The sequence below is a fragment of the Chiloscyllium plagiosum genome, chromosome 7, assembly GCF_004010195.1.
Source record: "Chiloscyllium plagiosum isolate BGI_BamShark_2017 chromosome 7, ASM401019v2, whole genome shotgun sequence".
Lineage (NCBI taxonomy): Eukaryota > Metazoa > Chordata > Chondrichthyes > Orectolobiformes > Hemiscylliidae > Chiloscyllium > Chiloscyllium plagiosum.
The window spans coordinates 77,680,983-77,696,578 of NC_057716.1; the positions used below are offsets into that span (position 1 = coordinate 77,680,983).

The following is a 15,596-nucleotide window of genomic DNA, read 5'->3' on the forward strand; positions in this document are numbered from 1 at the left end:
TTAAGTTGCATGCATCAATCACCATTCAGAAGCTCACTGAATTAAGTTGCATGTATAAATCATCATTCACAAAGCACTGTTAGCCAATTTACAACCAGCAATGTTCCACAAAGAGCAGTGAAATCCAAAACTGAACAAAAAATGTTGTCGTGGAGACTAGGATGACTTTTCTTTGAACAGTTTCATAATTCATTGCTACTCGATTTAAAGTTTAATCTGTGAATATTGCACACAAATATCTGGTGATGTACATTAGCTTAGGCTTCCTGACTCAAAGCTTAGAACAATATCGCTGAGCTAAGCTTAATATCTGTTTTGATGTTATCTATTCTAACCCTTCTGGAAACTCTCAATTTTTAAACAAAATCAATGAATCCACATGAACAAGGCAAATCAAGCTATTCTGGTTATCCTACAGGTTCTCAGCAAGAGTGGCTCTATTACCATTCTACTTTCCTATTTCCTGCTGACAGATGTTCCACTTAATAGTTACAGAGAAGGCTGGGGTGATTAAATTGTGAAACATTTACTGCTTTACAACCTCTCCAAAACTGGTTCCTACACAAAAGTTTCTCAGATGGGATTAAAATGAAATGAGGGTCAACTTATTATGTAAGGTCATAGAAACATAAGAATAGAAGTAGACCATTCAGCCCCAAAAGTCTGTTCCACATTCAGTGAATTCATGGATGAAATGGGGCCTAACTCCCCACACCCATACCTGTGTTTGAGTCATATCCATTAACATCTTTGCTGAATAAAAGTGCATCTACCTCAGATTTAAAATTAACCACTGATCCAATATCCACTCTATTTGTGGAAGATTCAAACATTGGATATTCATCAATCACATTTACATTGCCAATCAGATATCCAGTAGATGTTTGATATGACATGCAGTCGCAAGTTTAAAATGAACCAGAGTCATTTTAATTTTTCTGTTTGGCTGCAAAATATGAACCAATATTGCATCATTGGAGAAAATAATGTACAGTATTCAACCATGGTTACTCAATATGTCAAATCTTTGGCAGAATTTGGTATTCTGCACTTTGCATTTCTGCATTAATAATTCACATTTTTATGATATTTGAGATGTTAACTTTGGAGGAGACATCTGTGAGATGTGCATAGTTAACTCACCAGTAAATTGACAAGCTGTATATAAAGGTTCCTCAGATCTTGCACAAGTTAAAGATCAGCGAATAAATTGAGCTTGGCTCATTTCCATTATATTAACACAATATTCCATCAAGAACATATATTTCCAAACTCTTTACTGTCATAAATTAAAGCATGAAAAATGCTATATTCATTACTTGTATGAAGGATTTATAGGAACCTGTTCCACATCAGCCATTGCTGTAAATTGTATTGCTTAACACTGGGTAAATATTGGAGATTATTTTCATGATTTATAACACATCTGATAAACCATGACTGCCTGAACAATTTCTATGTTTATCTCTCTGACTGTTGGGACATCCATAGATGCATGCTTTCTCATTGTCATCCAGAATTAGATGTTTTCTTGTAGGGACAAGTGCAAGATGACAAGAAAAATTGAAGTGACAAGCAAGGTACTTCTCTCTGGGCAAGAAACAAAAATTATACTGTGCCAAATAATGACGTTGTTACAATAGCAGGGATCTCTTTGCTAAGGAATATATGTCTCATGGTAAAGAATGTGTGGGGAGGTGGGGGGGGGGGGTGACACTGATTGCTCCCACATGAGTAAACGGTTACATGTTAAGTAGGGCTTTTCAAAGTACATTCAACGATCAAATATAATAAGTGAATTCAGGACAGGCCCATCTCACTTAATGGGCAACAATGATATTAGTGCAAATTAGACACTACATAATCAATATTGTGGTAATTAATTTTAGAAACAATTTGGTGATAATGAACAATGCTTTTTAACCAAAAGCATGGTCCACAGAAAACTCCTAAATTTTAGCCACAGATTAAAAATGTTCAATGAACACACATCTGCACTCTTCTGTTGAGCAAACCAACTGTCAAGCTACGATATGGACAATGTGCATGAAACCCCTGATGTTACATTTGGTATGGAAGAACGTAGTAGTAATTAATGCCTGCATTAAGAAGAGGTGGCACAAAATCCGTTCTTCCTTGAGTGCTCTTCCTTGAGTTGTTGCAGGATTGCATCACATAACTGCCCAGCTTCAAAAGACAATTAATAATGAGCAAAAGAGAAGAAAAGCCAAAACTGAGACAAAGAGAAATGTAAACTAAATGATTGACATAAGTAAAACAGGGATTGGCAACAAAAACTGAGTACAGAAATCATGTGTAAATGGTATTATAAGTGCACTTGCTATTAAAAGTTCTTTCTTAATAATTTAATGGATATTTGCTTTCTGAAATTACATTCAGATCTGTAGCATCACTTGTCTGTCTCTCCTGTCTGTCTGAGATGTCTAAATAGGATATTTTGCCGGTGTACTCGTTGGTCCAGAAGATCTTTCTGCCTTTAACATACACATCCATCATACTAATTTTGACAGTCTCATCTCCTTGAAACACTTGTTCATAGGCCGAGTTCGGGTCAAATGGATATATACGACGGATTTCATTTCTGGTTGCAATGTAGAGCACTTGGTGTTCTGAACCTGTATGAAGATTACAAGGAGAAAAGGTTATATCTTGCAGCCACACATTTAATGTCTTCACTCATTTTAAGGATTATGAACATAGATCAATTTTCAGGCAAGTGTGGACCATTGGTCCATCAAACCTATTATTCAACTTCCCATAGGATCATCTTAACATCTATAATTATTATAAATCTAATAAATCTGAATCCTATTTGCTGAAGGAAACTTGCTTGTTGAACCCTATCATAATGTAATTACTTTATCTCTTTTCCTGGACAATGCACACATTTCACATGTTTATTACTGTATCCATGAAAAGTAATAGCTTTTTCTTTTCATTTCTTGTTTGCATCCTTAATTTGAAATCATAACCTCTGATTCTTGAATTTCATAGATAGCAGAAGAACTTACTGAACATTTGTCCTCCAAACCATTACGGTAATCAGAATGGTTTTAATCAAATCAGTACTTAACCTTCTCTTTGAAATTGAGAAGTTTCTGGGGTATAGATCATCCTTCATAACTCTGTCACTTGCTTCTGAAATTAATGAAGTAACCTGATTTTGCACTATCCCATAACTTAATAAACATTTACAAGCACGAAGGAAAAAATCTGCACCCTGTTTTGATTCTATTACCAGATATATGTTTAGAATATGGTTTCTTGGTTTAAGTCATACCCAAGCTATTAAGCCCAAATTTTTAATTTGTTTTTATAAGTGCCTACAAAGACAACAATGATAGTAACCTGCCCACTCAAATCCCTAGATCTCTTTTGTTTATATGATGGAAGTGTGACTATCAATTGTAATAATATAATGCTCAATTTTGCAATGCATAATTTTATAACTTCACAGTCTATACTAAATTGATTTGAATTTTTTTTCTACTCCAGACTTAGTTTCTTTAGGCATCTCTGGATATCAACAATAATCTTTTGTCAGTGCTTCTAGTTTCAAATTATCTGCATCTTTAGCATTTTAGACATTATTCCTTCCTCCCAATTGTTTTTTTTTAAATGATCAAATGACTTGAAACCCAACACCTTTACACCAGCACGCAATGCCACTCACTGAGTTTACCTGTTAGATCCTACTCAATCAAATACTTGTAATTTTTTTCTATTAACTTGATCCTTAATTAAAAAAAAGACCTTTCTGGGCCTTTTTGAAGTCTATGCATATAACAATATAAAACAGTAGGAGAAGGAAAATATATGAAGACAGTGTCTGGGGGAGATAGAAAGGATTAATATTTGAATGTGCAAATAGTTTACCATATCAGGAGTGATACCAGAGATTATATGATCGAAAGACTTGAAGAGGTGTACTGCTGTGTAAATCTCATGCTAAGTTTAATAACATAAGTACTTCACGGAAAGTTGCATAATGAAGTCCTTAAAAGATCGTAGGCTCCAGAAATCTTCATCAAGCAATATAATTTACCCAACCTCTTTCAAGAGTACAACCACAACAACAGATCACCTTAGCTGTCCACAGGAAGTTAAGGTATTTATTTGGCACAATCCATCACTCTTAAATCAACTCTAGCTATTTAGTAAAATTCTGGCACTAATCATTAGAGTCCCTCATAACAGGTTTTAATGACTCCCTTGCAATTGAGCTAAGGTTTTCATATCAGTAATATGCTATTTATTTACACTTTAAAATATAAAAGTCACATTTATTCCTTTTTAATCCCCAGCATGTGACTCCAACCTCATGAACTCTGAAGAAGTCTGATCTGGTGAAACCTTTTCCACTGAGACAATTCATCATCACAAAATGAAATGTGAGAGAACCTAAAGTTCTGTATTATCTACCTCCAGTTTTTACATTTCATATACTCTTCTTTGCAATCTCAAATAAATTTTGGTACACACTCATTGTTAAACTCTAAGTTGATATTTTGGAGTGTTTTGCCTTATTTGTTCACAAACTCTGTTGAGAAAATAGTGATTTAAGATATCGGCAACTTGCATTGTTCACTGTTCGGTGATCAGTGAAAATGTTATTATCTCTCGGTCTCCTTTTTCCTGTTTTTAACACAGTTACTATTCTGCTAGAGTTACCTCTCACATGTACATTTTTTCCATGTGTGAGATAGAAATTGAAAACCTAATGTACCCATTTCTCACTCATAAAATAGGCACAAAGCAAACTGATTTAGTGGTCCGATACACAGTGCCCAGCCTGCACAGACATTGGTTACATTGCCAAATGGTTATTATGTGTTAAAGAATCTCTTTGAAAATTGGTAAGCTTAAGGGCTGAGGTGGACCGTCATTGAGCCTGGTTTGTCAAAGATTCTTCAGCAACCTCCCAGTTGGTAACAAAGGTAAATTACAGTTTCTGTGAATAAAAGAGGATTGGGAAAGGTTCCATCATTCTCCAGAATGTGAGGAATAAGCTTCTGTTGCCCAATCCAACTGCATCCCTCCCAACTTACCTAATGACTGCTGCCACAGCGCAAATTTCTATTTCTCTCATTACTCCCAGACAACTCATCTGAAATATGAATCTGAACTTTAATTTCAGGGCAGTCTCAGAACTTTCTGTTTGTGCCTAATGTGTGTATGATTAACCTTGCCTTTCGCCATTTTTTTTTTATAGCTCTCGTCTGTCCTGTCTTGAACATTTTAAAATGTTTTCTCCTGCCACTTAGTCTGTTCATAACTTTAGTTATCCATTTAAGATTTTTCCTTTGTTGTTGACTTATTTCTTGAATAAATTGGTTTCTCAGTCAACAAAATAACTAAAGATGTTCTTAATTTCTTCCATGTGTTACTTGCTCAAAAAAATCTGCTTAATCTCTTATATTCTCAAGGTGATTTAGTAACTAAACTTCTTTTTTTATGTTCTGTTTTCTTCATAACTATGATCACTATAGATCCCAGATATTTCCTATCTACTATGTGACTTAACACTCCCTTGTTAATAGCAATTTCAATAGTGCTGTCTCCTTCACAAATCATTTTCAAATGAGGCTCTCATAACTTCAATAAATTCTGGTTCACAAACTGTCCCTGTTGGAAAGAATGAAAGCTTTGTGATTCAAATTTAAAGCACTGATCTCTTTTATGATTTTCACAGCAGTATACCTATCTCCTCGTGTAGCCTATAGCATATTGCAATCACTAACTTCTCCCTTTTGCAACCTTTTAAATCCATAGTCACAGTAGCATTTCCAATGTCATTCTTTGCAGTTGCTGATAAATATTGTCTATCCATAATTCCTTCTCAGTCCTTCCAAAGCTTACATAACCCTGTATCTTTCTTAATTCCAGTGCCTTGGGACATTTTGTGACACTAAAGATGCTGTTTAAATGTAAACTGTTTCACTTTAACCACATCTCAATTATTCCTATATTATTGAGCTGCTGCCTAGTACTCAAGTTTTGTTCCTTACATTCTGTGCTTTAAATAAAATTTAAGTCATCCTTTATGATTGTTAGTCGATATCACCTTGCTTCCTTAGCTAGTGGCCTGTCGTGTCATAGAAATGAGACAGCTTGTCTTACACTCTGCTCCAGGCAAATAAAAACAGAAAATGCAGGAAATATATGGTCAGCAGGATATATGGCAAAAATAACAAAGTTAAACTTGCAGGTGCATGCCCTTTTTTCAGAACTGTTGATGAAAGACCTTCAACTTGAATATTATGCATGACTTCCTCCCCATGACTCAATTCCCCTGTCAAAATAAAATGCAGGATTGAAACTCTGAAATATCAGGAGCATGACCACAAAGGTTTTGAAGAGCCAGCCAACTAAGGGATCATCTCAGGAAGCCCATCCATTCAGGGAGAGCAGGCAGGTGGCTGGCTCAGAAGAACCATTAGGAGGACAACAGCTATGAAGGTTTGTACTCCTACCATTGGAAAATTATGCAATAGAGACATGTAATGTGGTGTGAAGGGGCTTCCATTCCTTGTCACTGACCACAGATAGAAGAAAGGCTAAAAGTTTGACGGCTTTTGCTCATGAAGGAGGAAGACCTGTCCCTCACCCACAGAGATAGATACCGCTGTTTTTGCAGCTCTTTACGTCTCTATTGAATTTCACAGTGAAATAAATCTTCAGCTTCAATAGCTGGCCACTGGGAGGTCAATACCATTTCATGATGGCATCCTTACTTGTCAGGCCTCTTGTATGCTGGCTGGAAATTCAAGATGTCATTGAACAATACCTTTAATTATGCCTAGAAGGGGCTGAATTGATCATGCTATGCAACCTGTTGGGTAACCAGTCTTTGCTGGTATCCCATCTCCTGCTGGAACAAATGAGGTGAGAATGTGTTGTGGAGCCAATCAGTTAAGGTTTCTGGACCCTCCTTATCCTGATCCACTTCTACTATCACTTGAGATCCTGCCTGCTAACTCTCTTTCTCTCACGACAGATGTTGCCAAACTTATTTGCATTTCCAGAAGTTACTGCATACAATTCAGATTACTAGCAATCATTTCTTTTTACCTATGCCTCAGGCCATTTTCATTCCTGCCTTCTCAGTCTCTTGCTAATGAGGCTCGCAGGTTGCATGAAGTGAAAGAGTACAGCAGCAGTAATGTCACTCGATTGGTAACCAGTAATTAATAATCAAATATTTTAAAACATTTTTTTCAAAATTCATTCATGGAACATCAGTGTTGATGGAAATTAATAAACATAAAACTTTTACAGTAACGATGTCCATTGTTGATTGTTGTTTAAAAAAAAAAATCCAATTGGTTCACTGATGTCTTTTTAGCTGAGGAGACTTTGGAATTACCTCCTTGCTCTGCCACTGTGAGAATGAAAAACAACGGCAAGCGATCACTGACAGAAGTTGCCAAGAAAACAGCTCAGGGTGAAACACCAGCAGATAATGAGCCAAAGATCTACCTGGCTTCAAGCAGAGGCATGTATGAGTGAAAGAAAAGAAGAAGTATGGGCTTCTATGGTCTTTCAAAGGGCTGGCATAGGCAAAAGAGGCAATTGTCAAACTTCTGTCAGTATTGTTCCACGGATCAGTGATAAATCTTTTTCATTGCTCATTAAATTCCTTTCTAGAGATTACTCCACACTTCCTACATGAACTTTGACAGCTGCTGCTTATCCTCTCTAAACTGAGAGTTCTTTCTAATTATCATTCAGCAAAATGTCATCTGTGAAAAAGAATTTACCAGAACATCTACATTAATTATTCACTTTAGATTCCACTTTGTTTCCCTAAAGTGTACCAGAGTTGCACTTTAAAAGCAGTGCAAGTATATCACCACCTGAATGTTCAAAGTACCTTTTCTGAATTTTATAGCCAATATATGACCCAATGGTAACTTTAAGCAGTCCATAGACAATGTGCTTTGCTTGGTGTTATGAAAAAACGTAATCATCAGCATTTTAAGACATGATGTAAAACAATTAATTTTTTTTATTTCTCAAATGAAAACAGTCTTGATTCAAGATGAAAGGCATATGGAGTCTGTGGGAATATTAGAACATAAATTCCCTAAATATAATAACTTTGGGACTTACATATAAAGATATCAAAGATGTGCTGAAGTCTTCTAGCAGCCAGAAACATGTTATATATGTGCATGTATCAGAATTTTGCATGATAAAATGTCAGCTGCCTCCCTTACATTTCACACTGAAATGGGTTTTAAAAATAGAAAACAATGTAAATCTTCACAGGTCAGATGGTGGTATAAATAAAACTAACATTTTGCGGTTGAGTGCTGTAATCAAATGTAACATATAACAGAGAAGTCTTCACTTTCTCCTTGTTACATATAACATAGAACAGTACAGGCCCTTCATCCTCAATGTTGTGCTGACCTTTTATCCTACTCTAAGATCAAACTAATCTACATACCCTTCATCTTCATCCATGTGCCTATTCAAGGTGTTGCTTAAATGTCTCTAATGTATCTGACTCTACTACCACTGCTGACAGTGCATTCCATGCAGCCACCATTTTCAATGGAAAGAGCTTAACTCTGACATCTCCCCTAAACCTTCCTCCAGTTACCTTAAAATTATGGCCTTTTGGGATAGCTTTTTCTGCCATGGGAAAAAGTCTATGGCTATCCACTATATCTATGCCTGTCATCATCTTGTAGACTTCTATCAATTCACCTCTCATCCTTCTTCACTCCAATGAGAAAAGCCCTAGCTCCCTCAACCTTTCTTCATAAGACATGCCCTCCATCAAGGCAACATTCTGGTAAATCTCCTCTAAACCCTCTCTAGAGCTTTCACATCTTTCCTATAATTAGGCAACCAGAAATGAATACAATATTCCAAGTATGGTCTAACCAGGACTCTATAGAGCTGCAGCATCACCTCGCAGTTTTTAAACTCAATCTCCCTGCTAACGAAAGCCAACACACCATACACCTTCTTAATAACCCAATCAACTTGGGTGGAAACTTTGAGGAATCTATGGATATGGACCCCAAGATTACTCTCTTCCTTCACACTCCTGAGAATCCTGCCTTCAGCCTGTAGTCTGCATTCGAATTTGACCTTCCGAAATGAATCACTTCGCATTTTTCCAGGTTGCACTCCATCTGCCATTTCTCAGCCCACCTCTGCGTTCTATCAATGTCCTGTTGCAACCGACAACATCCCTCCACAACTCCACCAACCTTTGTGTCATCAGCAAACTTACTAACCCACCCTTCCACTTCCTCATCCAAGTCATTTATAAAAATCACAAAAGAGCAGAGTCCCAGAACAGATCTATGCAGAACGCAACTGAACACCGAGCTCCAGGCTGTATACTTTCCATCAACTACCACCCTCTGTCTTCTATGGGCAGCCAATTCCGTATCCAGACAACCAAATTTCCCTGTATTCCATGCCTCCTTACTTTTTAAATAAGGCTACCATGGGGAACCTTATCCATTGCCTTGCTGCAATCCAATAGCACATCCACTGCTTTACCATCATCAACATGTTTTGTCACATCCTCAAAGAATTCAGTAAGATTTGTGAGACATGACCTGTCTCTCACTAAGTCATGCTGACTACCTATGCTTGATTATAATTCCTGTCTCACAGAATCCTCTCAATAATTTGCTCATCCCTGATGTAAGACTGACTGGTCTGTAATTCTTAGGGTTACCCCTATTCCATTTCTTGAACAAGGGGATAACATTTCTCACCCTCCAATCATCTGGTATTACTCCAGTGGATAGTGAGAATACAAAGATAATCGCCAAAGGTGCAGCAATTTCTTCCCCTGCATCCTGTAATAAACTTGGGCATATCCCGTCTGGCCCAGGGACTTATTTATCCTCATGCTTTTCAAAATTTCCAGTACATCCTCTGTCTTAACATCAACCTGTTCGAGCATATCAGCCTGTTTCACGCTGCCCTCACAAACAAGAAGGTCTCTCTCATTAGTGAAAACTGAAGCAAAGCGTTAATTAAGGACCTCCCCTACCTCCTCCAACTCCAGTCACAAGTTGCTTCCACTATCCTTGATCGGCTCTACCCTCACCCTAACTATCCTCTTTTTCCTCATGTAAGTGTAGAACGTAGGGATTTCCTAATCCTACCCACCAAGGCTTTTTCATGCCCCCTTCTAGCTCTTCTAAGTCCATTCTTCAGTTCCTTCATGGTTATCTTGTAAGCCTCTAGAGCCCTGTCTGATCCTTGCTTCTTCAACCTTAAGTAAGCTTCTTTCCTCCTGTTGACTAGATGCCCCACATCTCTTATCATGCAAGATTCCTTCACCCTATTGTCCCTTCCCTGCCTCAGTGGGACAAACCTATTCAGCACTTACAATAAGTGCTCCATAAACAACTTCCACATTTCTGTTGTGCATTTTCCTGAGAATATCTGATTGTAATTTATGCTCCATAGTTCCGATCTAATAGCATTGTAATTTCCCCTCCCCCAAATAAATACTTTCTACACAGTCTGCTCCTATCCCTCTCCATGACTATAGTAAAGGTCATGGAGTTCTGATCATCATCACCAAAATGCCCTCCCACTGAGAGATCTGACACCTGACCTGGTTCATTGCCAATATGGCCTCTCCTTTAGTTGGCCTATGTACATATTGAGTCAGAAATCTTTCCTGGACACACCTGACAAAGTCTGCTCCTTCCAAACTATTTGCACTAAGGAGGTTCCAATCAATATTAGGGAAATTGAAGTCACCAATTTCATGACAATAATCCTGTTACTACTAAAGTCACTGCTCCTTTCCTGTTTCTGACTTCCACCCATACTGATTCAGTAGACTAACCCTCCTCGACAACCTTCTTTTCTGCAGCTGTGATACTGTCCCTGAGTGGCAATGCCACTCCCCCATCTCTTTTACCACCCTCCCTACTCCTTTTGAAACATCTAAACCCCAGAACATCCAACAATCATTCCTACCCCTCTGATATCCAAGTCCCTGTAAAGGCAACAACATCATAGTTCCAAGTACTGATTCATGCATTGAGTTCATCACTCTTATTCCTGACACTTCTTGCGTTAAAATAGACTACAACTTTGCCCTATCAACTGTCTATCTTTCCTCACAGATTCTCTGCAAGCTGTACCTGCCTGTTTACCAGACATTCCATCTTCTGTTCAGTAGTTCTGGTTCCCATCCCCCTGCCAAACTAGTATAAACCCTCCCAAAGATCTCTCACAACCTCCAGCCCAGGATATTGGTACCCCTCCATATCAGGTACAACACATCCTCCTTGTACAGGTCCCATCTTCTCCAGAAGGTATCTCAAGGATCCATATATCTGAAGGTCTCCTTCCTACACCAGCTCTGCAGCAACATGTTCAGTTGCACTTGGTCTTTGTTCCTAGCCTCACCAGGGATTACAACTGTGCTTGTCCTGCCTTTTAGTTTCCAACCTAACTCCCTAGATTCTCTTTTCAGGTCCTCATCCCTTTTCCTCGATGTCATTTGTACCAATGTGTACCATGTCTTCTGGCTGCTCAACATCCCCCCACCCCCACCCTGCCTTAAGAATCCTGTAGACATGCTCTGAGACATCACTGACCCTGGCACCTGGGAGGCAACATACCATATGGGAGTTTCATTCATGACCATAAAATCTCCTGTCTGTTCTTCCCACCTTCTTCTTCATAGTTCCTTGAAAGTAGTCGCAGATAGATAGGATATTGAGTTCAGAGTATTGAGTACAGGAGTTGGGAGGCCATGTTGCAGCTGTACAGGACATTGGTTAGGCCACTTTTGGAATATTGAGTGCAATTCTGGTCTGTTTCCTATTGGAAAGATGTTGTGAAACTTGAAAGAGTTCAGAAAAGATTTACAAGGATGCTGTCAGGGTTGGAAGATCTAAGCTACAGGGAGAGGCTTAATATGCTGGGGATGTTTTCCCTGGAGCATTGGAGGCTGAGGGGTGACCTTATAGAAATTTATAAAACAATGAGGGGCATGGATAGGGTAAATAGACAAGGTCTTTTCCCTGGCATGGGGGAGTCCAGAACAAGAGGGCGTATGTTTAGGGTGAGAGGGGAAAGACTTAAGGGGCAACATTTTCACCCAGAGGGTGGTACATGTATGGAATGTGTTGCCAGAGGAAGTGGTGGAGGTTGGTACAATTGCAACAGTTAAAAGGTATCTTGGTGGGTATATGAATAGGAAGGGTTTAGAGGGATATGGGCCAGGTGCTGGCAAATGGGACTAGAGTAGGATCGGATAACTGGTCGGCATGAGCAAGTTGGACTAAAGACTCTGTTTCCATGCTGTACATCTCCATGACTGTCTGACTCTAAGTGAGATCAGTAATAAACCTTGGTTTTAGAAAACAATTCTGGGTGATTGAACCTGCTGAGCTTCTATCTGCTTGGTTCCCATTTCTAATGAGCTGTTAATGGAAAGGATGTGAATGTGGAAACTGTCCTTTTTCTCACTTAGCTGCTGTCTGATTTTCTCTTTGATCTTCCATCACACTAACTGAGTGAACAGGTGTTCTCTCTCAATTCATTCATTCATTTTTAACAAAACACAGGATGAAGAGCAATGTGTGCAAATTAATGTGTGATAGTTCAATTATGCACCATGTTTGTTTGTAACACAAGAATTCTTTCATTTTGAATTAAAGGTTTAGAATTGAGGATTAGTCAGCAGAAAAAGAGGCTATTTTCCACTTCTCTGATTAATTTGTGGTGGGAAGGTCCTTCGCATGCAGCCACCAATTAATGCCCTTTTAAGGTCCATTCCACCACTACCTGTACTCACCAAGCCATGAGTCAGAGATACATCAAGTGTTGAAGTGCAATAAACAACCATCAGGATCTCAGGTTGCCAATGGCTTCGCAGGGATCATGCAGTAAGAACATGATTGAAGCATCCACCTTTGGGAGAGGGGAGCCTGGTGAGAGCCACATCTACCTATATCCCCTCATCCCTTCCTGCCAACCTCCTTTCTGTCACACTCCATGACTCCCTCCCTCCATTACTCACCTGAGCCTGGGCCCCACAGTGATCTGGGCTTTGAGGAAGTGCACTGCCAGCAGCAGCCATGACCTCCCAGGTTGCGGTGTCAATCAATGAAAAGCTGCTGATCTCTGATTACCAGGCAGTCCTCAGCAGGCAGGAATAGGGTGGCATGATGGCACAGTGGTTAGCACTGCTGCCTCACAACACTAAGGGCCTGGTTTCAATTCCAGCCATGGGTGACTGTCTGTGTGGAGTTCGCACATTTTCCCTATGTCTGCATGGGTTACGTCTTGTTGCTCCAGTTTTCTCGTACAGTTCAAAGATGTGCAGGTTCAATGGATTGGCCATTCTAAGTTGCCTTATTGTGTCCAGAGATGTGCAGGCTAGGTGGATTAGCCATGGGAAATGTGGGGTTACATGGATAGGGTGAGATGCTTTTCAGAGGGTTGGTGTAGACTATATGGGTCAAATCGCCTCTCTGTATCTGAACTGTGGAAATTTTATTATTCTGCTCCTGGGATCCTTCATCCTGCCAAAAGCTGCCATCATCTGGTTAACTGCTTGACTGGCATTTAGGACAATGGGCCTTTAAAAAGATGTTCACAGATGATATTACAGGTTATTCTGCAATAACATGACAGGTATGTTCCTCTGCAAACATGCACTATAGAAAATCACGCTATGGAAAATCTCGCTGTAGAAGATCACTAATAGAAAATTGCTATATCTGTTCAGTAGAAAGATCATTTTATCCAACACATCCATAATTCATCAATCGTGTTGTAGCCAATTCATGCTAATGAAATGCCATTAAAGCAGAATGACATGGACAGATTTCAGGAGCAGGTGGGATTTGAACCCATGACTCTTCGAAGGGGGACACTAACATTGCTTCAAAGAGATTCTCCTGATAGGATGTGCCCATTTCAGGCAATACCAACATTTGTTACCCATGCCCTTGAGTTGAGTGAGCTGCTAGGCCATTTCAAACATGCTATGATTGAAGCAAGTGGGAGTTGAACTCAGACCTTCTGGCCCAGATATAAGGACATTACCACTACACCACAAGCGCACTCACAGGTAGACCAAACCAGGTGAGGACAGACGATTTCCTTCCCTAAAGGGCATTATTAAACCAGACGTGTTTTTACACAATCAATAGTCTGTATGCAATTGGCAATGGATTCTGGATTAGTGGTGCTGGAAGAGCACAGCAGTTCAGGCAGCATCTGAGGAACAGTAAAATCGACGGTTCCGGCAAAAGCCGTTCCTGATGAAGGGCTTTTGCCCGAAAAGACGATTTTACTGCTCCTCGGATGCTGCCTGAACTGCTGTGCTCTTCCAGCACTACTAATCCACTAATCTGGTTTCCAGCATCTGCAGTCATTGTTTTTACCTATGTAATTGGCAATAGCTAGCTTTTAATTCCAGATTTCTTTGTTGAATTCAGATTTCATGATCTGCCAAACCCATACCCCCATAATATTAGAGCTTGAGACTTACATTACTCGTCCATTGACATTACCACAATGCCACTATCTCCTCCATACTTTTATGGTTGTGCTGATTCAAACAGTATCTAGTTCGTTCCACTTCCTTTCTTTTTTTCCTTAGCCTGACAACTCTTTTTGCTATATGCATATAATAAACACAATTTCTTTTTAAACATCGTTAGCTAATATGTCTGCTGTCCTTGCAGCCAGTTTACATGATATGCTTATTTACTGAGAAATTCATCTCTTACATTAAAAATTTAATCCACGTTTTGTTATACACCCTTCAAAAATTGAAAGTTCCCTCTCAGTTTTAAGATGCATCTTAATTTTTAATCAAGATGTATTGTGTAAGTTGATGGCAGAATAGAATATAAAATAAAATCCTCCAGAATTAGGTTTGTGATGTGTGCATTTATCAAGGTGAGAAATATATAGTCAGATCCATTATTGTTAATAGGGGACATAGCAAAAATAAGTTAAATTTATGACAGGAGGTGGCACATTTGAATTAAATGTATTAGCTACAGACATTTGTTGCCAGTGTCATTAGAGCTGCCAACCATTCAGAATATCCCTCAAGTATCTAGTTATTGAGGATTAATCTCCCAGATGTCGCTGTAAGCAACCCAATGAAAACAAATTTTAGAGCATTCAACAAGAGTTTTAAATGTTTTCTTTGAATACTTACATTTACTAGTTATGAAATTTTTGGGGAGATTGCAATAAATTACTTTCACTAATGCTCAAGGATAATCTAATGGGTTAAATTGAAGGCATCTGGATTGAAACAAAAACATGTTGTAGCTGTTGGAAAACTGGAGGTTGGAACATTATGGGGGTGTAGATTGAGTCTCAGCAAAGGTTTATGTCATGAAATGTGCAGGGGTTACATCCAAACAGGATTGGCAACCAGAAGTATTATACAGAATGAAATAAGAATAAAACAACTGAGAGCATAAAGTCTGAATCTCTGAGGAGATTCTAGTAGAATTTATGAAAATTAGTTGGTGACTTGAATAAGATCCCCGCCCACAAGCCCGAACAAAATTCCTCAGCTTCAAGTTACATTTTTGGCA

General features: G+C 38.8%; 1 protein-coding gene across 1 annotated transcript in view; it reads right to left on the reverse strand.

The window, feature by feature from the left end:
• Nucleotides 1-15,596, reverse strand: part of LOC122551725 (low-density lipoprotein receptor-related protein 1-like) — a 1,892,490-nt gene that overhangs the window by 72,433 nt on the left and 1,804,461 nt on the right. Inside the window, exon 76 of the mRNA XM_043694091.1 lies at nt 2,395-2,636. Within this exon, the coding sequence (XP_043550026.1) occupies nt 2,395-2,636 (242 nt within the window). The remainder of the gene's footprint in view (nt 1-2,394; nt 2,637-15,596) is intronic.